We start from the raw sequence: 22273 nt of genomic DNA, 5'->3' as shown, positions 1-22273 counted from the left end.
GGGACTCCACACTCAATGTCCAAACATTGTGACTGATTTTCTCCCATCTTCACAAATTGTTTCCTGTTCTTTAAGTAGCTTCTAACCCACTGTAATGCACACCCCCTTATCCCATATAGTTCCAATTTATTGAATAATATGTCATGATTTATTGTATCGAAAGCCTTTTTTAGATCAATGAATAAACCAACTGCATATTTCTTTTCATCTATGGAATTTGTAAATTAACTTTTTTATTGCATTTTTTTTTCTCGCACTGCACTACTTTTTACTTCTTTTGCTGCATGTGTGTGTTGTGTGTACTACTGGTGCACTTCCCCATTGAGGGATGAATAAAGGACTATCTAATCTAATCTAATCTAATTTAACACAGCTAGCTGTTATTCCTTTTTTTGGGGTCACCTTCAAGTTTATATGATATTCAAAAATAAGCCATGTGACTGATATGTGCAGGTATTACGGTTGACATTAGTAATAATCCTGCTGATATCCTAAGAATTCTCTATATAATATAATATAATATAATATAATATAATATAATATAATATAATATAATATAATATAATATAATATAATATAATATAATATAATATAATATAATATAATGGATGGATGGATGGATGGATGGATGGATAATATAATATAAGTTGCTGAAATAAGTTTTTATTTTAGCAGTGGATGTGAGGTTGATAGTATAGAATAGTATTACAATATCAGTATGTATTATTTTATTTATTTACTTTTTTTACTTATCTTGCACTTGGGATTTCTTGACCACATAACCTGAGTACAACCCACCAGGGGAGGTTTTAAAAAAGATTTTCTATAGAAAATAAGGAAACAGTTGATAAGAGTAACAACAGCAGCAGGACGTTGCAGGTACGGCCTATATTTGCAAGATGAGTAACTGAGGAGGCGAAGAGATCCTCAGCTACTGAGCCTCAGACCCGAGGACGCCATTAACTGGCATATGCCCGGAACCATAAAGGATGGTCCATTGTTTGAACAACTGGCCACAAAAATGACAAACCGGGCTTTGCAAGAAGCAAAACCCAGCCAAATAACCCTCATCCCGATGTTTATCCATCCTCGTTTTGAAATGTACACCTGTCAGATGGCATATTTCATCCTGCTTATGTAGGGATAATTTGTCGTTCCACATTCCCACACATCTTACATTACGGTATGTTACGTGAATAACACTTCCTGACTTGCCTTCCCTTCCCTCTATTCGCCTTCAGGCACGGGCTGGCAAGTAACACACCCTGCCTTTATATTATCCAACGCATGTGAAAACACTCGTTCATCATCCAGTGATAATAGCTGGATCTAATCTAAAAACGTCTCTTTTGGAGCCAAGCCTCAGTCAAGGAACTGCTATTTTTCTTCATTCCGCAATTGCCTCAACTCTGAGGTTGAATAGCTTCTATGACCCGGACGTAGATTTACTCTTGTTTTGTCTTGCTTAGTTAGTCTCTCATTCTCATACAGGCCCATCCAAAAACAGTTATTCAAAACAACCAAGATGGCTGCCTTCACATGCTTCATTACCATGACTGTCTGCATACTCAATGGTTTCTAGAAAACGTTTCCTCTGTGCCTGCTGGTGTTACCCCTGGAAATCAAAGTTGATTCCAGGGTAACCAAACTTTTTCTTTGTATCAAATATAGAAAGAATAACGGCAGTATAGCAGAAGTATAGCAGTAAGGGAACCCAGCAAGGAAAAAACAATACAACACGGTTGCAATAGTTTTTTAATTGGTTTCTCCCTGTATTTATAAGGTTGTGTCCAGGGGCCCTGAGGAGGAACGGGACCCCTGATCGAGATTCTATTTGCTACTGAATAGTGGTATTCTTTTGCAAAAGAAAGAAACACTTATCCCTGCTGTGCCTGCCTCTGCATATGCTTGATGGCTTTTATAGCAAGTTTTCAATACATTTACATGTAAATTAAGTTAAAAAACGGACCTGAATTACAAAACCTGGTATCGTCTTAAACATTCTTGTTCAAAATAAGGCTCTGGTGTATGAATTTGAGCTGGTGTTCTTTGGTTTAGCCTTTGTCTTTCTCCTGTAGATCCCATACTGTAAGCATATAATACTTGTACTTCAAAGCTAATATAATAAAATGATACATGTATTGTTAAAATGACAACATTTTTGAAAGCAAGTGAATAGGAAAAATAATTTTAGATTTATTTTTTCAAGGGCATAATAATACATTGCATCACTGTTAGGGTTAAGTCTGAATGAATACATAGAATACAAAAGAATTTTGGTTGAGAATAAACCTATTTGTGGGATAACTAGAAGTGGTAAAATACATTTTCCTCCTAAATTAACCTGAGAACAGTTCTTATTACTAATATTAAAGTAATTGGACTGATGCTTTCAGGATTAAGCCCATATTTGACAAAACCTGCATTTTAGCATACAAACAAAACTAAAATCAATTAAACTGGGGAATATTTAGTTGAAAAAGGTGTTGTTATTTATTACAATAACTGATGATATTATTGACTGACTAACTGTGATGTAAGAGAAAGGGGACATTTTAGATACTATGAGATACTATGAGATGTGCTTTTCCTGCACAGGTTAACTTTAATTACACATTGATCGCTTATAAAAATGAAAATATACAGTAAGAACTTTCCCCTCAATCTGTAACTATGTAACATTGTTTGTAAAAGTTAGCCTGTTTGCATATTTATTCCCATAATTCATTAGTGTCCGTCTACCACGGACTGTCCCCCCATCCCACTCTACGTTACATTAACATAAAGACTCCAATCCTGACCTTATGCGTTACATTAACGCACATCCTAAGTCACTTTTGCACAGACTCATATCCGGCACTTTAAAAACCTCATGTTGTACATTTTTGCTTGTACATTTTCTCTCTTTTCATTACATATTTGCTCTTGTATTGTATTGCACCAATCACCACAACAAATTCCTTGTGTGTGTTTAACAAACTTGGCAATAAACCTTTTTATGATTCTGATTCTGATTCTGAATAAATTCGGAAAACATTTTATGAGGAACGTAATTAATTTGTTGTAATATCTTCATATGGAAAGTTAGGAAAATGCAATGACATGCAACAACAATCTGACATGGTTTGCTGCAACTATTTTCTGTGCACATTTTATGATGCAACCTACAACAAACCTGAGGGATCATTTGAATCAGAAACCTCTGTAATGAATTACCAATTGCTGCTATTATACTGTTTGCAATCAATATCCACAATAAATGATTTGACAGATAATCAACTTAGCGCTGCAGTTCTAAAGAATATGCAGAACTGCTACTGAAATATTCTTAATGCCATATTTATAATTAGATGATCTAAGGACACTGCTGGTTGAAAAGTAAATTATATTTGCTTGAGAAACAAGAAGAAAGCCTTGATAAAAGTCTATTAAGTTTGTAAATTATATGCCTGATCCAAACTGAACAATGAATAAAGATTTAAACAAACAATAGCATATAATAAATATATTGACATTATGTAACAAAAATACATAATTCGAAGGTACAATATTTTTATCCAAGTAGTGCAATACTGTCGTAATTATTAACATTTAGGGTCTCCCTCTGTTGTAGTAAAAAACAAATAATTTGAATTTGCATCAAAAATGTCCTTGTTAAGAGGTGAAGATTAGTGAAAAAGTGACAAATCTGCTATTCTCTGACTGGAGTCTCTCTCTTTAACTGTTCAGGGAGTCCCTGAAACTCCGTTGTTGGAGGCTGATAACTGGGCCTGCGTGAAACTCGGTCCAGTCGGTCCACGGCCACGCTCTCAAACGCCCTCCTCATCAGAGGATGCTCCTCCAGGACCTCGTTGAAGTCGTCTGCGCTCAGGGAGTAAAGGCGACAGTACGTGTCGGCCATCACGCTGGCCGTGCGTCGCCCCTGCGTTAGCAGGCAAATCTCTGAACAAAAAAGGAGAGAGTCAGGTTAACTCTTCATTTAGCTTTAAAGAAGGACAATTTTCACGAGTGTATTTTATTGTCAGTTCACAAAGTATCTAGTTTTGCATTTATTTTTATAGTATAATACAGCATATGGGATTTTAACAAAACTGTGGAGTTCTAATTTGTGCATCAAAAACCTAGATAACCAATTACATTTTCTAACTAAGTAATGTTTCATTCAAAAAATCAACACATCTCTGTTTTCATCAACTATCACTAATTTCAGCATCAAGCCAAAGGAGGGTGATACATCTGTCCTTTAACAGACTTTCTTCCCTCTTGTGATCCAAAAAATTATTTGTATCTGACCACATAATAAACACCAACCAGCAAGTTACTGTGATATAATTTTAAGTAAAAAAAAAAAAAAAAGAAAAAAAAGGGTAATTTCTTGTTGGTAATAAAGCTAATCCAATGTCACCACTTAATTTTTGTTTTGTAAATGGAACTGCTCTGGCATAAGTAATGGATGTACTGACACATTTTATCGTCTTGTGTAATCTCCTTGAAATTATTTCTTGTTTGTGTTCATTTGGTTTGTTAAGGCTGAATTATGCTTCTGCGTCAAAACGACGCCGTGTCTACGGCGTGTGGTTTTTGTACACGCAGAGGACACGCCGTCACATGCGCCGTCAGTGACGTGCACCTCCTGAAAAAGGTGCGGGTATACTTCTGCGTCACACACACGCAGAGCACACGGCGCACCCGTGACGTCGTCACGAATCCTTCGGACTTCTCCGTCTCTCCATTTGGTTCCGGTGCAGTACCCCCCGCGGCCACTAGTTAGCGATCTTTTTCTGAATGGTTTATCCGACTTTTTCCGGTCACAGTAAATCAAAGAGATAAGGACAACTATTGTGCAAAAAACAAAAACAAAAAAAATCACATATAAACGAAGAAAAGAGCCCTGGAAGTTCACTACTGATTCAAACCGGAAACCGGAAATGCTTCGCTTTCAAACGAACCAATCACAGCCCTCTCGGTCTGCGTGTGGTCGGCGTCTCCTCGACGCGTAGTTACAATTTTCAGGAGGTGCACGTCAGAGACGGCGCATGTGACGGCGTGTCCTCTGCGTGTACAAAAACCACACGCCGTAGACACGGCGTCGTTTTGACGCAGAACCATAATTCAGCCTAAATTGTAACTACGCGTCGAGGAGACGCCGACCACACGCAGACGGAGAGGGCTGTGATTGGTTCGTTTGAAAGCGAAGCATTTCCGGTTTCCGGTTTGAATCAGTAGTGAACTTCCAGGGCTCTTTTCTTCGTTTATATGTGATTTTTTTTGTTTTGGTTTTTTGCACAATAGTTGTCCTTGTCTCTTTGATTCACTGTGACCGGAAAAAGTTGGATAAACCATTCAGAAAAAGATCGCTAACTAGTGGTCGCGGGGGGTACTGCACCGCGACCAAATGGAGAGACGGAGAAGTCTGAACGGTTCGTGACGGGCTCACGGCTGCGCCGTGTGCTCTGCGTGTGTGTGACGCAGAAGCATACTGACACCTTTATTTAGTCGTTTATTTTTTGTTTGTTTCTTAATTATTAAATTGTACTCTTTATCGTTATTCATATATCCGATCATTTTTCTTTTGTGTAAATTCTTTGTAATTTTCATTTATTTCTATCATCTATAGATTTCTAATTGCTCATTTGTATATTTTGTTCGTATAAGTATGATATTCAATTTTATGTTAGGTGGAGGCACCTGATAAGCTCTTTGAGTTTTCGCCTCTTTCTGCACTTTAGTTTGTAAAGTTGTTACTTTTATTTGTGTAATTTTTAACTGTGCAAATAACTAAATCTGTGCAAATAAATACATCTAAAATGTCCTTTTATCAAGGTAAGTGTCTCAAATGAAAAACCTGTAATTGAAAGATTTTGGGGACTGTATGAGGACAATTTTTCTTGCTTCCTCGTTTTGACTTTTGGACATAATAGGGGGGAGGGGCTTCCATAAAGCTAAATATTTGTTGTGACAACACTATTTAAATGTCAAAGAAAGTTACATTTGTGACAATGAAGGTCAGAGTCAGTGGCAACTGATTTACCCCCAAAATACATTCCATCGTTGAGCTGGATCTCCTTGCTTCCGCGTGGTATGACTGTGACCGTGCCATGCTGGATGAAGTACATTTTCCTACCCAGCGTCCCCTCTCGTATGATAAAGTCGTCTGGTTGGAAGACTTCGAAACGCAGCTTGGTGAGAATCACTGTCACAAAATGAGGATCGGTGTTGGCGAAGAGCGGCATGTTGGCTACAAGCCCCCGACAGTTATAGCTGACGATCTCCTGCATGGGGGAAAGAGGGAGGAGACAATATCATCAAAAATGGTTACAGCAACAATGAAACATGGCTACTTTTGTCACACAGTGGATGCAGTTTCAGTAAAGATAGGTAGGGATTTCTGTATGCTTCTTTATTATTATGGCCTTTGAGCAAATTCTCCTGCAGTTCAAATTAGTCATTTACAAGTTATTGTGTCTACAGAGGTTTGCGGAGTTGGCAATTTTGTATAATCCTGTCTATGTGTTAGTGCCTACATTTGAGTTGGGGTTCGTTCTTTTGACAACACTGACAAGAGCTGGAACTTATTCAATGATCATCTTTTCAGTTAATAGTTTGCACTATGAAATGTCAAAGAGCAGCATACAAATGCTCAAGACACAGTAAAATCCTAAAACTCTGCTCTTTTTTTCTTTACAAATCTTGCAATATACAGGACTGTCTCAAAAAATTAGAATATTGTGATTTTCTGTAATGCAATTACAAAAACAAAAATGTCATACATTCTGGATTCATTACAAATCAACTGAAATATTGCAAGCCTTTTATTATTTTAATATTGCTGATCATGGCTTACAGCTTAAGAAAACTCAAATATCCTATCTCAAAAAATTTGAATATTCTGGGAATCTTAATCTTAAACTGTAAGCCGTAATCAGCAATATTAAAATAATAAAAGGCTTGCAATATTTCAGTTGATTTGTAATGAATCCACAATGTATGACATTTTTGTTTTTTTAATTGCATTACAGAAAATAAAGAACTTTATCACAATATTCTAATTTTCTGAGACAGTCCTGTAATAAAATTAAGTCCACATTTCCTTTTCCTGGAAAGTGAAAAATTGTAAATCCTTCAGAAACAAATATTTAGTTGCTTGGTCCTTGTTATGTGGTGGTTGGCAGTGTTTTTCTCATTTTTTGATGGTTCCCTTCAGGTTTGACTTGTTTTTGGACTATACGCCTGAAGACGAATTTGAATTTTGTTACCACCGTTTGACATTTCAAAATAAATTTTGGAATGGAAATTAATGTTATTAGTGGGCTCACATTTTTTTTTTTTTTACCTCTATTATTTATACCTGTGAAGCCATACTGTAGGGTGTTATTGGAAAGAGCTGAGGGAGAAACCAAGACAGATGAAATCCACTTAAAGGTCTGACTAACCCACCTCCTTCAGTGGATCACTGAGCTCTCCGAGGATGCTGTCTTCATCGAACATCTTGCCTTGGAATCGCTGCTCGTAATAATCATGGATCCTCTGCCTTACGTCCGCTGGCAGTTTGTGGAACGACATGTACTGTTCCACTTGCTTATACTGAAAAGATTTGCACAAGATCCATTGTGATTTGGCCCTTCATTAGGATACAAATGGACTTCTGCAGGACTGATGCCAGATATCAAAATTAGCTGAATTATTCCACGGCGTTTATGTAGTCTCTCTATTTGTTTTGTAGGATTTCCTCCTCATTTCAATAAGTGGATTACAAACTCATTTGCTGTCAGCTGATCCAAAACAAATGTGCTGCCATTGGACATCATCTGCACAGCTTTATTTTGTGGTAATCCTCAGGAAAGGATCACAGTAAGACCGCAAAATCCATCCACATATTCTATTTATATTCTATTTGTGGGGTCTCCCAAAATATATAATTAAAGCAAGAAAGCAGACCCATCATATGAAACAGGACTGTGATATTAAAACTCAAGACCAGAATATCATCCCACATCCCACTAGGGGAGTTTTTACCTGCCATTGTTTATGTAATAATTGCTCGGAGGTTTATGTTCTGGGTTTCTGGAAAGCGTCTAGAGACAACTTTTGTTGTATTAGACGCTATACAAATAAAATTGAATTGAATTGAATATCATGAACAGTCCATGTGAGTATCCTGTAACATGTGGCCATATTGTGTGGGTCAAAGGGTTTTTCAAGTGGTTGAACTCTTCAGGTCAAAGCAGAGATCGTTACCTTCTCTTGATACTGGCGATGTGACGCATCAATGGATTGGACCAGGTTAGCTGCGTGACCCAAGAACATGGCGTAGCAGGTGGCTCCAATAACCATGCTGGTCATGGTGAGCCAGACGTCACTCGTGCTCTCTGGAGGGTTAGCACCATATCCGATACATAACATGTGACTCATGGCCATGAACAAGGCGTGGGAGTATTGCATTTGCCAGGTTGCATTCTGAGAAGGAAACAGAAAATGAAAGAGGAGATGAGGCAGGACACAGATATGTGGTTACGTAGACGCAGAGGTGGGTAGTAACGAGTTACATTTACTCTGTTACATTTACTTGAGTAAGTTTGGGTAAATGTTGTACTTTTAGGAGTAGTTTTGAATCACTATACTTTTTACTTTTACTTGAGTAGATTTGTGAAGGAGAAACTGTTCCTCTTCCTCCGCTACATTAGGCTACGTTGAGCTGTTACTTTTCTTTTATCCCTTTTATCCACGTACGCGTCAATCTCATGACATCACTGGGTGATTCTTTGGGAAAAATGTTTGTTTTTGCATGTTTTGTCACATTTACACAGACTCAAACACACACAGAGTTTCTATGAGTTCATGTTTGTTCTAGTTCTGCCTGGTTAAAAAAGAAAAGTACAAAGGCTTTAAATTTTGTGCTACTTGTGCTTAACTTATTTTTTTATTCTGTTATTATTTTATTTATTTTATTATGTATTAAAGTACTTGAATTTACTTTAAGATTATTTTAATTTAAGCTATTTATTATTAATTTTAATTTATGTTATTATTTTATTGATTTCATTTGCCTGAAGATGATTATTTTGTACTTTTGTCTGTTTGAACGGTTGTGTTAAAAAAAGTTACTCAGTACTTGAGTAGTTTTTTCACCAAGTATTTTTTTACTTTTACTCAAGTAATTATTTGCATGACTACTTTTTACTTCTACTTGAGTCATATTATTCTGAAGTAACAGTACTTTTACTTGAGTACAAATTTTGGCTACTCTACCCATCTCTGCGTAGTCGGACTATGTTGTACACAAGCCAGCCACTTTATTGAGTATACCAGCGGTAACCAAGAAAGGGGCCGGTGAGTGTACATGGAGTTAATCATAATTAGACTGATTAAGAAATCCAAGTGAAAGTATTATGAAGGAGGCTTTTTATTGCATTTTAAATTTGAATAGATCTGTTGTATATACTTAATGTCTTTCTTAAAATAGATATGCGACTAGAACTATGTTTTTCATTGATGTAAATTGTGTGAAAATAAGTTGCAAAAACAGTTGCATTGTTATTAACTTACAACTGGCATATACCGGTAACATATATAAACCTGCAGGCCGCCCTCCTGATGCAATTTTTTACTGGGGTAGCATCATAACAAACATTTTCTCTATAAATTTAAGCTTACTGTAGATTTAAAAAACACAAAAACAACAAAAAACAACATTCAGTAAGGTATGGTACTGAGCTACGGAGGGACAATAGTTCTAATAGATCAAATACAGAGCCTCAGGTTTGCAATGTTGGAGAAGATGATCGCTATTATGTGACCACATCTTAATCTCAAGATAATTATATGTATATTATTTTAATAATTAGTTTCAAATGTAGTTATTTTTTATATAACATTTAAAGTTTATTCATTCAAATACTAGGAAAAGTGTGTGCCACATGTTAAATTATAACATATGAGGCACTGGTAACTTTGATTTGATACCATTTCATTTTAAATTTGGGATAAATCACTGTGTCTCGCAGTCTCTTGGAGTTTATAACTTTGCCATCTTAAGTCAAATATACTTAATTAGACTGTCGAAAAAACAACAACTTTGAAATTCAAATGATGATGAAAAAATTGAGAAATTGTTTGTCTTGTCAAGAAATTTCAGCTCATTCTGCAACTTGTGGCCTTGCAATAATACATTCACAGATACAACCTGATAACTTATTCCCATGTCTTAGAGAGGTGTGGCCAAGACTCAAATACACAAGGAAATGTAATGTGGTAACATTAGCTAAACCTTGCTTGCTACCAGCTCTAACAAGTTGTGAGCTCATGATCGACTGAATCTGTTGTTTATGACAACTGTTGGTATGATGCAGTTCAGAGGCAGCTGAGTCCCCATTGTTTCCATGATATGTGTGGCTAATAAGGTTAAAAAGATCATTTTTGTCAGACATATTTGGTAAAGAAACCTCAGGCCAGGCACAGGGCAAAACAATTAGCCTTGCTTTCTTCATATGGTAAAGATGATCTTACATTTATGATCTGTAAATCTTGGAAAGAACAAATTACAGGACTGTCTCAGAAAATTAGAATATTGTGATTTTCTGTAATGCACTTACAAAAACAAAAATGTCATACATTCTGGATTCATTACAAATCAACTGAAATATTGCAAGCCTTTTATTATTTTAATATTGCTGATTATGGCTTACAGTTTAAGATTAAGATTCCCAGAATATTCTAATTTTTTGAGATAGGATATTTGAGTTTTCTTAAACTGTAAGCCATGATCAGCAATATTAAAATAATAAAAGGCTTGCAATATTTCAGTTGATTTGTAATGAATCCAGAATGTATGACATTTTTGTTTTTGTAATTGCATTACAGAAAATCACAATATTCTAATTTTCTGAGACAGTCCTGTATACCATAATGTTATACATGAAGGAAAAAGCATATTTCAGACACATTTATTCCCTTGTTTCCAGTTAAATGCGCGCGCGCATTGAAAAAAAAAAAGTTGAACCATGGATGCTTGAATTTCCCTGTATTGAGATTAAACCATACTCACCACCATGTTGTTTTTAGACACCCAGCAGTCTGGGGGAAAGTCTTGCAGCATAGGCACCATGAAGGTCATGCAGCCGTCCCAGTGGCACAGGAGCAGCATCATGCCAATCAAATTGACTATGCGCACCACAGCACTGGCCAGGTCATATGTCATGTGACAAATCTGTCAGAGGGAAAGTAAGATTAATGAAAAATACTGATCTCGGTGCGTATCTTATGTCTACACTGCAAAAACTCAAAATCTTACCATACCTTACCTTATTTCTAGTTAAAATGTCTCATTTTTAGTCAAGAAAATCTCATTACACTTAAAACAAGAGTCATTACCAGAAAAATAACTTGTTATTTGACAATTTTCACCGGTTTCAAGTTAATTTTCACTTGAAATAAGTAGAAAAATCTGCCAGTGGGACAAGATTTATCTTCTCATTACAAGCAAAAAAATTTTGTTCCACTGGCAGATGTTTTCTACTTATTTTAAGTGAAAATCTACTTGAAACAGGTGAAAATTGTTGTTTTTTTCCAGTGATGAGTCTTGTTTTAAGTGTAATGAGATTTTTTTGACGAAAAAATGAGACATTTTGACTAGAAATAAGACAAATATTCTTGTTAATAAGAGTTTTTGCAGTGTAACTACATGTATTTTTTCATGCTGTGTATTTACTTCTTCCCACTGGTGAATGTATCGTATAAGGCGGGACAGTCGGAGAAGACGCAGTAGACTAAGGATCTTGGTGAAACGCACAATGCGAAGGGCGCGGGCGGTACGGTACACCTCAGACGAGTCGTGACGGGCCTCCAGGTCAACGATGAGGAAGAAGTAGTCGACAGGGATGGAGGAGACAAAGTCTACCAGGAACCAGCTGTGGAGGTAAACTGTGCGGATTTGTTTGGGGTCCAGGATGATGTGACTGTCCTCTCCCAAGATACCAGTACGGAAGTTGAAGACCAGGTCCATGAGGAAGAGAGTGTCCGACAGGACGTTGAAAGTGATCCAGGGCATGGTGTTCTGGTCCTCAAAGAAGGTGATTCCCCACGGTAAAATCACCAGATTGCTCATCATCAACAGAAGCATCACAATATCCCAGTAAAACCTGGACACAACAGGAGAGGGTGGCACAGTTAGATATTTGATTATGTCTCTGATTTTGCATACACAGCAAAATCATCAGTGTTAAATTAACATTACACAGTGCCTATACGTGCTAATTCTCTTTAGTGTAATTTTAACACTGTTTTTGTGTAAAAGTAAATGTTTCAGAGTAGAATTAATTAAGTTTTAGTTTATATTTCGAGTATGGCATGCTTTCTTCCATGTGCAGTGTTAAATTTACCATGGTAAATGATTGAAAAATGAATTAATTTTACTCTGAGAGTTTTACTTTTACACTAAACAATGTTACAATAACACTAAAAAGAGGGCACATATAGACACTGTTTAGTGTTCATTCAACACTTGTGATTTGGCTGTGTATCTTATTAGTTTCAATATTTAAATTCGACAGACAGACTTCTCAGACTGGCAAAATTATTAAAGAAGGAGAAAAGACAATGATAAGTAATAAATAATTCAACAGTCACCATTAATGAAATTCAGTCTCTTTTGTATACATAGGACAACCTTAAAGAAAGACAGCTATCCCTGAAGCTCTTCATGCCAATCATGCTTTTTTTTAAATAAAAACCAATTTCTTGCTCAAATGCATTTTATAGCCAACTGTGAATTTGAAAAAAGCTCCTGATTGACTCTCAGATCTCAGATGCAAAATTGCCTTTTTAGATTAGAAAGAAGGATGAATATATAAAGGTGTAAACCTTTTGAATAGCACGTCCAGATTGGAGAGCAATCGTACATTTCAACAGACTATGACTTGAAATAAACCATCAAGAAAGAACAAAACGAGGGACTTCAGGTGTGAAGGTCAGACTTAGGACATGATCCCCTGGAAAGACCAGAATACGACTATGTTTTGACAGTAACCATTCCACCTGGTTCAACTTGGACATTTCTGCCAAAAGGTTTGAAGGGATCCTGAAATGAAAGTGTGACATTCTGATTCTGAGTGCATTTACAGTTTGAGTGCATTATCTGCATACAGGTGAATAAGTTTGCTGGCTGGTGTTTATAAAAGCTTCATAATTCAAATGAAAGTTGTAAAGGATTGAAACAGCTAACAAAGTCAAGTGAAGTCATTCCGTTACGAGGTCAGTGTGTCATCCAACTGACCCTCATTGTCATAGTAGCTTCTATCACAATAGAAACCCTCATTTAAAATAAATGCATGAATGCTGTTTATCTTGTCAGGATCAATATTCTACAAAGAATCCAAAATATAAAAAGAAAGTGACAGTCTGCCTTTGTGATGTATTAAAACATTGAACTTTGTGCAGCTGTTCATCGTTTACATGCATCAATAACCCTTTTAAAACCTGAATATTAGCAATAACCCGAATTTGCACGGCCATGTAAACACCAATAACCCCTTTGAATAACCAGAATTTGCTCATATTCAGGTTTTTAAAAACCCGAATATGACCCCTGGGTTACTCCTTTTAAAACCCGAATATTGGGTCATGTAAACGCCAAACGGAATATCCCCATCAAACGGAACAGGAATTAGTTTTCTGCACATGCTCTGTTCACAAGGAATCCTGGTCTTTTGAGTCCAGGAAGTTTTTATAAACATGGAGAAACACAAGACCAGGAGGAGACTAATCACTTCATAAATGTAATGAAGGATATGAACATTTCTGCATTTGTAGACGGTAGAAAGTACGGGATAGTGAGATTTACAAGAAGGTGAGCAAAAATTTGCGCGAAGCAGCATTTGTTTTGAATTTGGATACAGGAAGAAGAAGCAGAAATGACGGTAATTGCGTCATCACGTTCTCCGCGCGTCGCTTGTTTGATCGGGATATCCCGAATGATTAATTACCATGTATACAGGGATAACCCTGTTTGCTCACGCATGTAAACGGAATATTCCCAATGTTTCAGTAACCGGAATATTAGCAATAACTCGAATTTTGACTGCATGTAAACGTAGTCATTGTCTGCTTCATCTTTTACACATTCCATCACCCTACATGTCACTGTTGACTACACCTGTGGTGAATGCTATAGATTTACTTACAGATTGTTTACATCAACTGTCAATCACTTTGGTCCCTCTGTGGCTGTCAGTCACTCTTTAATTACACTGGCAGAGTAACAGAATATCAGCTCCACTCTTTGTGATTACGACTATCCTCCATGAACTATGTGAATGAATGAGTGAGCTTTTCGTTGTCATTCATTCATTTATCTCACCATCAGTCCCTCACCTCTGTGCCCTCCTTGTTAACACCCTGGTTTACGTGACTGCTTATCATTACATCTCATGTTCCAGCGGATTAATGGCTTCTTCCTCCGGCTTATAACTCCATCAAAGACTCTACAAGACATTGTAGCTGCTGAGAGACACATGCTGTTCATATACACATGAGCTTAGCGTTAAAGAGAACCAATATCAACCATTTAGACAAGTTGTTAATAGCAATTGCTATTAAGAAAAATAACCAATAACGACCTTGCTGCCCCTTTTAGCGATGACAAAACAAACCTAAAGAATCAGTAACTATCAGCCTCTCTCCGGGTTTAGTAATACTGTTCATGCAAATCAACTCTACACCTTTATTTTGGATCAAATGTGCTAAAGGAATTATATTTCCCTTTAAATCTGGAAAAGGAGAGCTGAGCATAAATGTGCCCATTCAGCTGGTCCATTTTAGGAGGAAATTGACCATAAGGTTTAAGAAAAGCAGGCCCCTTTGTAATCTCTCCCTCGGCTGACTGTTTATTATTGCATAATAGAGCAAGTTGGGCATTATACAAATTATTATGGGTAATAATCCCTGTGTGTGGGTTTATCCTCTCTGTCTGTCTAGGCCTGATGGTTAAAAAAGTTCAATTTGATATCATCTGTTGTTGTGGACTCCACAGACAGATTGCTTGGGCATCACTGTTAAGATCTCATTTAGATCCCAAAGCTGAATAATCCAGCAAATCCTCTAAAATTGTTGCCAAATTGAGTTTAAAAAAAAGCTGAATGAGTTGGATCGAATGATCGTGATCAATAAATGTAGTTCCCTTTTCCTCATGAGCAGAAAAAATTGAGTCACAAAAGAGTGGTGTATCTAATCCAGCTGATCTTGCCCTATATACTGTATCATTAATCAAATCCTTTCATCGCCTTATCATGTGCTACGAATTGTGATCAACTACTGTCCTTGGAAAACTGGGCATAAGCCCTGAGTCACTGGGTGTCTGGTGGAGAAACTAAATGCTTTCAAGGGAAAATTGTTGATGACAAAAAAAACATTGAAAAACTTGATGTTATTATTGCTCTATATGAATTTGTCTCAATCTTTAAATAAATGATGTTGCAGAATTTTCTTCACAAACATCACTAAAATAATTAAAAAAAAAATTTAATTAAAAATCAAGTTTTGGAGTTAGTCATCTAAATATACACTGAAAAAAAATAATCTAATTGCATGTAAATATAACATATTTAAATCTGTGATATTAACAATTAAAAATGAAGTTTGTTGCTTTACATGAATACATCTAGTTTTGAACTTAATCTGCATTTGTTCAAAAAACCAGACATTGTGCCTTTTTTTCCTTAACAATTAGTATTTATGTGAATCCCAGGCAATCTTTTCATTTACACACGAACAACAAGCAATGATCTTGTTGTATTTACTTTTCCTTTAACAATTTTAATCTATTGGGAAGATTGACCAACGTTTAGATGAAACATGCTTTATTTGTTTAAGTAGAACAACCACAGTAAAAGAATATCTTGCTTGATCTACTTTAAAAAAATTAAGGCAACTTTTTCGGACGAGATTTTTATGTAGATCAAGAAAGACTAGTCTTTGTATAAACTACTTAATTTTTAGTATGTACAAAATTCATTTGCAAGACAATTGACTGTACTTGCAAAATGTATTATTTACATACAAAAAATTAAGTAGATTATACAAAGACTACAGGACTGTCTCAGAAAATTAGAATATTGTGATAAAGTTCTTTATTTTCTGTAATGCAATTAAAAAAACAAAAAGGTCATACATTCTGGATTCATTACAAATCAACTGAAATATTGCAAGCCTTTTATTATTTTAATATTGCTGATTATGGATTACAGTTTAAGATTAAGATTCCCAGAATATTCTAATATTTTGAGATTTGAGTTTTCTTAAACTGTAAACCATGATCAGCAATATTAAAATAATAAAAGGCTTGCAATATTTCAGTTGATTTGTAATGAATCCAGAATGCATGACATTTTTGCATTACAGAAAATAAAGGACTTTATCACAATATTCAAATTTTATGAGACAGTCCTGTAGTCTTTCTTGATCTACATAATAATCTCATGCAAAAAGTTGACTTGTTTTTTTTTTAAGTAGATCAAGCACAATACTTGTATGAGTGTATGATTACCTGAAATCACTGTAGGGGTGAATGATCCACACTCCAAAGCTCTTGACTCGTTCCTGCTCAGCAACGACCCCCTTGTGGCTGCCAAACATGCGCAGGGAAAACTTGTTAACCCCCGGTTGCAACATGGATCCAAACTTCTTCTGGAAAAAGGTGGAATGGTCCTGGAGGAGGTTCTCGATCCCTCCATCGCCGTCTCCGCTGGGCTCGAGCAGCCCGTCGGGGTCTGCGACGTAGTCCTCGTTGTGTGTCTGGACCAGGGACAGCAGCGTGCGGGTCACGTCGCTCCGCTTCTCCGTCGTCGGGGAGGGGGTGCCCGGCGGGCTGGCCCGCTGAGAGCCGCTCTTCCACCGGGAGAAGCGCAGGCCGCTCCAGCTGCGGTACCGGGACGTCTCGGGCTTGTGCACCGGGCTTTCACCCATGGCTTTCTGCTCGTCCTCTGATCGACTCCTGCGAGGGCTGCTCATTTTTATATTCACTTTGAATGTGAGCAAAGAAAAGTGGTGCTGATTTAGCTGGTTTTGGGTAAAGCTCACCAAATAAAGTATTATGAATATGCCATTTCACATGCAATATTTCACCCTGACTTAAGAAAAAAAAAAAAAAAAAATCACTGATTAAAGCTTTCAGAAACAACTTTAAATACGTTTTAAAGTTAGTTTAGTTTTAAATAAATGTAAAATAAATACATTAATAATACAATAAAATAAATAATAATAAAATAAAATAAAATAATAAACAATAATACATAAATACAATAAATAATAAAAATAAAATAAATGATAAAAAATAATAAATAATAATACAATAAAATAAAATGAATAAACTAAATAAATTTAGTTTTAAATATTTTTTTTACTCTAAAGTTATTTCGAAAACGCAGACAATCAATAAAACCTATTTGAAGCAATAAAAGCAGCAGTAATAAGTAACAATAGATCCCTCTTAGCGCTTCTCACAGTGCCAAAAACATGCAAGTATCAAAATCTTGTAATAAAATATGTTTTAAAAATCCCGCGAGTTCTCTGAATCCGTAAAAAGTTGGAAGTCCCAATTAAAAACTTCAGGCGATCAATCAAATCGGCTCCGTACGTCATCAACCACAGATGTGTCCACCTTTTGCTTGACCAAGCAAGCAAATTAACGCAGAGGGATCAGTGGCCTTCAATAATCGGCTTTTTGGCATAGCTGCACCCACCCCACCTCCACCCTGCTGGGGCGTGTTTCAAGGCTGATTTATGGTTCCGCGTTACACCAACGCAGAGCCTACGGCGTACGGTGCGCGTCGATTTAACGCGGAACCATAAATCAGGCTTCAGTGATGCACCTTCAACATGCACGGTGCGCTCTCAAACAGAAAAGCGGCAGGTCGGCATGAACAAACGTCATCACTGGTTAGACTTGTATTCAAGACCAAATCAAGATAAACATCTCAATTGACTGTAGGAGTGTGATGTTTTATTTTGTCCATGAAGAAAATGACATCACTTTTATTAAAAACCTGTTCATTCTGTATGGCAAATTTCACATACACAAATAATAAGTAAATACTCCAAAACTCCACCCCACTTTAAAGGTTTCTTACTTGAGTTTAAAGAGTACATTAAACTTAAACCTTAAACTAATTGACACCAAACAAAGTATAACATCCACACATATATATTATACAAGATTTTTTTAAAGATGAATACTGTATTTACATTTTACTTATTTATTTTTTCATTTACTTTTTTTTCTTTTTCATATTTTATTTATTCACTCGTTTGTGTCATTCTCCCTATTTCTGTTAATTTCACTGGAATTTTATATTTATTTTTTGTTACATATATATTTGAGCCCTTGTCTGATGTTTTTTGTATATAACCTCTCAATAAAAAAATAAAAATAAAAAAACTTGTAGTCAAGACCACCTAAACTGAGTCCAAGACACTACCAAGACCAGAGAGTATCAGGACCAGACCAAGACCAAGATTAATTCAGCTGAAGACCAAGACCGAAACAAAAAAAAGAAGTTATTTTGTCATTTTGCGTGAGTTGTAGAACATCAGCACCATCCTGGGTTCAGCTGCTTAGTTTCCATATGAGGTTGTATTCAACTGCAGCACAATAACACACAGACAGTGGATGTCTTATATGTGAACTCACTATAAATGTTTTCATCAGTTAACTGAGATCAAATATGTGTGGTAGTTGCACTACCGCTATTTCTACACTATTTGAGGATTGACACCACTACTGACTAGTCCCAAAGTCATCTAGATTTTTCTGAGTCACAATCTCAGAAAAGTCTAATGAATAGTAAATGTTACTGATTTAAATTGTACTTAATTTGTAGAGAAAATGTGCATTTTAAATATTGAAGATACACACAATTATCAACCTGAAATTTCATTATTTACCATTATAGTAGCCAGATTACACTGTATATCAGCATCGCTGAATAAGATCTAATGCTTAATCAATCACAACGATATGCAAATATTATTTAAAAGGCCAATGATGCCATATATTTATTCAAACAAGGCCATTATAAACACAATACTGTAATTAAATACAGACACACATGCAGATGCACCAAAACATTAAATCAGTTTACAAAACTGTACATTAACAAGAGGAAGAACTGGTGATCACAAGATTCACCTTGGTGTGTGCAACGACATCTCAATAATCTGAGTGGTCTCGAGAACTACAAGTCTACACATTACCAACTGACCACTTGGCATTTTCAGTGAATTTGACATCTGAGCTGCAAATACAGAGGCAAGAGAGCATAAAACTTAAAGATAATATTTATTCTTATCCTGTTAATTACTAATAGACCACTGCAACCAGCACTGGGAGGAATTCCTAGAGACAAGGGAAATGGCTACCAAAGTAAACCATGGCGGAACCTGAATCCTCCTTCTGCCAGTTGTTACTGCCAGGGACCTATAAGGCTGTGGTTGGTTGCCAAGTTGGCAACCCCAAGTCAAGCCGGGCATAGCTTCAGCTGAAAAGCCAAACTAAGCTAAAATAGTTCATTGTGTGCCTGAAAAAAAACGCCCAAAAACCTTAACAATCCTCATCAATACATATTTTTTCAAACATCCCATGAATTTAAACATAAACAAATCAGTAACATAAAAATTCATCAATAACTGGAACAACAGTCCACATATCAAAACCTGTTTTTATTTATTGACTTGTGGAGTGGCAGTCTCATTGTTTTCAGCTGGGTTTGTTGCCACATAATTCCCTGAAAGACACAAACATACAACGCTTACTCCACATGTTGTGCACCTTCCTGAAAAGGTTTGATTTGTTGAATATATGTGGTGACTTACGCTGCTTTTGGATCCTTCCTCACGTAATCACATATTGGTCTGTATTGTTTCAGATTTGAATTCAGCATGTCGAATTCCACCTTCCAGGCCTCGGACTCTGCATTCAAACTTTCTTTTAGATAAAGAAAAGAATGTTTCAGAGCCAAATAGTGATTCCTGCATTTCACCACATGGTTGCAAATGAATATCAACGTGCGTGTGTGGAAGGGTGTAGGTGTACCTATGGTCATCTGGTGTGCTTGGTCAGCTGCAACCTGTTCCTCTCTTTTTATTCCCTGCAACGGGGGAGAAATATTGTATGTTGAGATAAGTCAGAACATCACTAAACAATTAACTTCTTCCGTCAACTGTTTTTTTTTACCAGCTCATCGAACAAATAAGGAGCAGCTCAGAAGAAGGCTCCATTCAATAAAAGTAACTGATACAAATACTCACATCTATTAATACAATTAAAATACCAATAGCAAAATAAAAGGTTGTGTGATACCTGGAAGAGGTGGCACTCATCAGTTAGTACATCTCACTCAAATTATTCTTATTCTTATTCTTATTCTAGGAATTTTCATTATTTAAAGTTGAAAAAGCAAGTCAGGTACGTTGGAAAAGTGAGCACTCTGAATGGATAAGAGGTTAAAACCATTTAAGGAGCAACTGGTGAAAATGGTGAAAACTTTGAACTGAAACCGGAAGTGTGTGGTGTGATCAGGATAAAATTCAAATATTTCTCTGGGGGTGTGTATGACCAGTTAGGGATAATATATATCTCCAAATGAAACTATTTATCTGTAAAGAGAAATAAGCAACAAGTAGTTTTGTGGTGTATAAATTGATCTGGGTCTGGCCAACTGTAGCCACACACAACAGGACACAATTGATAAGAATTTATAAATTTACACATTTATTTGCTGTCCAATAATAAAATAAAATAAAATAAATAACTTTAAGTACAGACACAATTTAAGTTTGCTATGTCTTCATGTAGTCTTCATTTTTAAATCTATTCTTATGGGTGTTAAATGTATCTTGAAGTGTATAACGAGTTATAACGAGAATTTCTTGTAGGAGACAACAAGAACTATTTAACATTTTCTGTGTTTATTTATAAAAAACTGATTCTTTGGTTTGTTTAGTTCAGTGTACTTGTGACTTCTCTTCCAGAGTCTTTATTATTTAAAAGTCCTGTATTTATCGTACTACAGGCATTGTCTGACCCAATCCGTAGCTGACTGTAAGCAGACATGATCATTTTAAATGTGGACCTTGCTGCATCAGCAGCACAACACCAGAGGGAGACATGAGCTCAAACAAGGTCTCGGGGAAGCTGCTGGTGTCAGCATCCGTATGCAAATAAACATGGGAACATATTGCAATTAAAGGATTATTGTATGACACCCCCAGTCTGACCTCACCCCTCATTGCAATATATAAAGAACCAATTCTAATTCTAATAATTATTCTTGGCATTGTCATGATATATTGTTTCATTTATTATATTAAGTTATGAAATGTCATGGGATGTTAAACTATAGTATTGTTATATTGTTATATATTATAGTATGGTGATATCATTTTGTTATATGTTATAATATTATAAAGATTATTATGTTATATTAGGATATTACTATATTATTATGTTATTATTATAGTATTACATATATTTATTTGTTTATTTGTTTATTCTCGAATTAATATTCTTAATTTATTTATCTACTTTCATCATATTATTTACACACACACACACACACACACACACACACACACACACACACACACACACACACACACACACACACACACACACACACACACACACACACACACACACACACACACCTAGATACATATCATTGTAACTGATGTCGTCTTTTGTCGCTGTTTGTACTATATGTTAATAAATTTAAAAAAATAAAGGATTATTGTATGGATGAATGGTGAGAGAGGATAGTGTCTCAAAAAGGATTGTTTGATTATTCTTTAACAATTTCTATATTATGGTATTCTTATTCTTTGATGATTATGGTTGAAGGTTAGCTTAGTTAACTGGGTTAAACATGAGGGATAATGATGATCATTTTTCTTTTTTTTTACCATTTCTGTTTCACATGTGTCAGTCTGTGTCTTCTTCTTCTCCACATCCAGGCTGCTTGTGGCCACTGCAGTCTCCAGCTCCATCAGCACACTCTGGCTTTGAGTCACAATCTCCTCCAACGACTTTTTAGTTTTCAGATCTTCATTAATTTCGTTATAAGCTTTTTCTGTGCGCACTTTCAGTCCTTCGTACTTCTTTGTTATCAATTTAAACTCTTGGTGCTGGCCCATAATGACCATGAGCAGTCCTACGCACATCAGGATGGAAAAAATGGCCAAGATCCAGTAACCTCGCATTTATGCTGTTTGGAGTTGCTGTAAAGAA

General features: G+C 36.1%; 1 protein-coding gene across 2 annotated transcripts; it reads right to left on the bottom strand.

Annotated features, from left to right (window-relative positions):
- Window positions 1–1218: 1218 nt before the first annotated feature.
- On the bottom strand, window positions 1219–17663 carry hcn3 (hyperpolarization activated cyclic nucleotide-gated potassium channel 3). Of its 2 annotated transcripts, XM_061742313.1 has the most exons (7): window positions 16538–17663; window positions 11708–12137; window positions 11045–11206; window positions 8239–8457; window positions 7438–7584; window positions 6032–6272; window positions 1219–3942 (listed from the first exon to the last, which is right to left on the bottom strand). In XM_061742313.1, exons 1-7 carry the CDS (start codon window positions 16999–17001, stop codon window positions 3692–3694), a joined length of 1914 nt encoding a protein of 637 aa, XP_061598297.1. In that variant the 5' UTR covers window positions 17002–17663; the 3' UTR covers window positions 1219–3691. The 2 variants fall into 2 exon arrangements, with proteins under 2 accessions (XP_061598297.1, XP_061598298.1); XM_061742314.1 differs by lacking the exon at window positions 7438–7584.
- Between the last annotated feature and the right edge of the window lie 4610 nt (window positions 17664–22273).

The sequence above is a fragment of the Cololabis saira genome, chromosome 15 (genome assembly GCF_033807715.1).
Source record: "Cololabis saira isolate AMF1-May2022 chromosome 15, fColSai1.1, whole genome shotgun sequence".
Classification (NCBI taxonomy): Eukaryota; Metazoa; Chordata; class Actinopteri; order Beloniformes; family Belonidae; genus Cololabis; species Cololabis saira.
The sequence above is the reverse complement of the archived record's forward strand: the minus strand, read 5'-3'. Positions and strand labels throughout refer to the sequence as shown.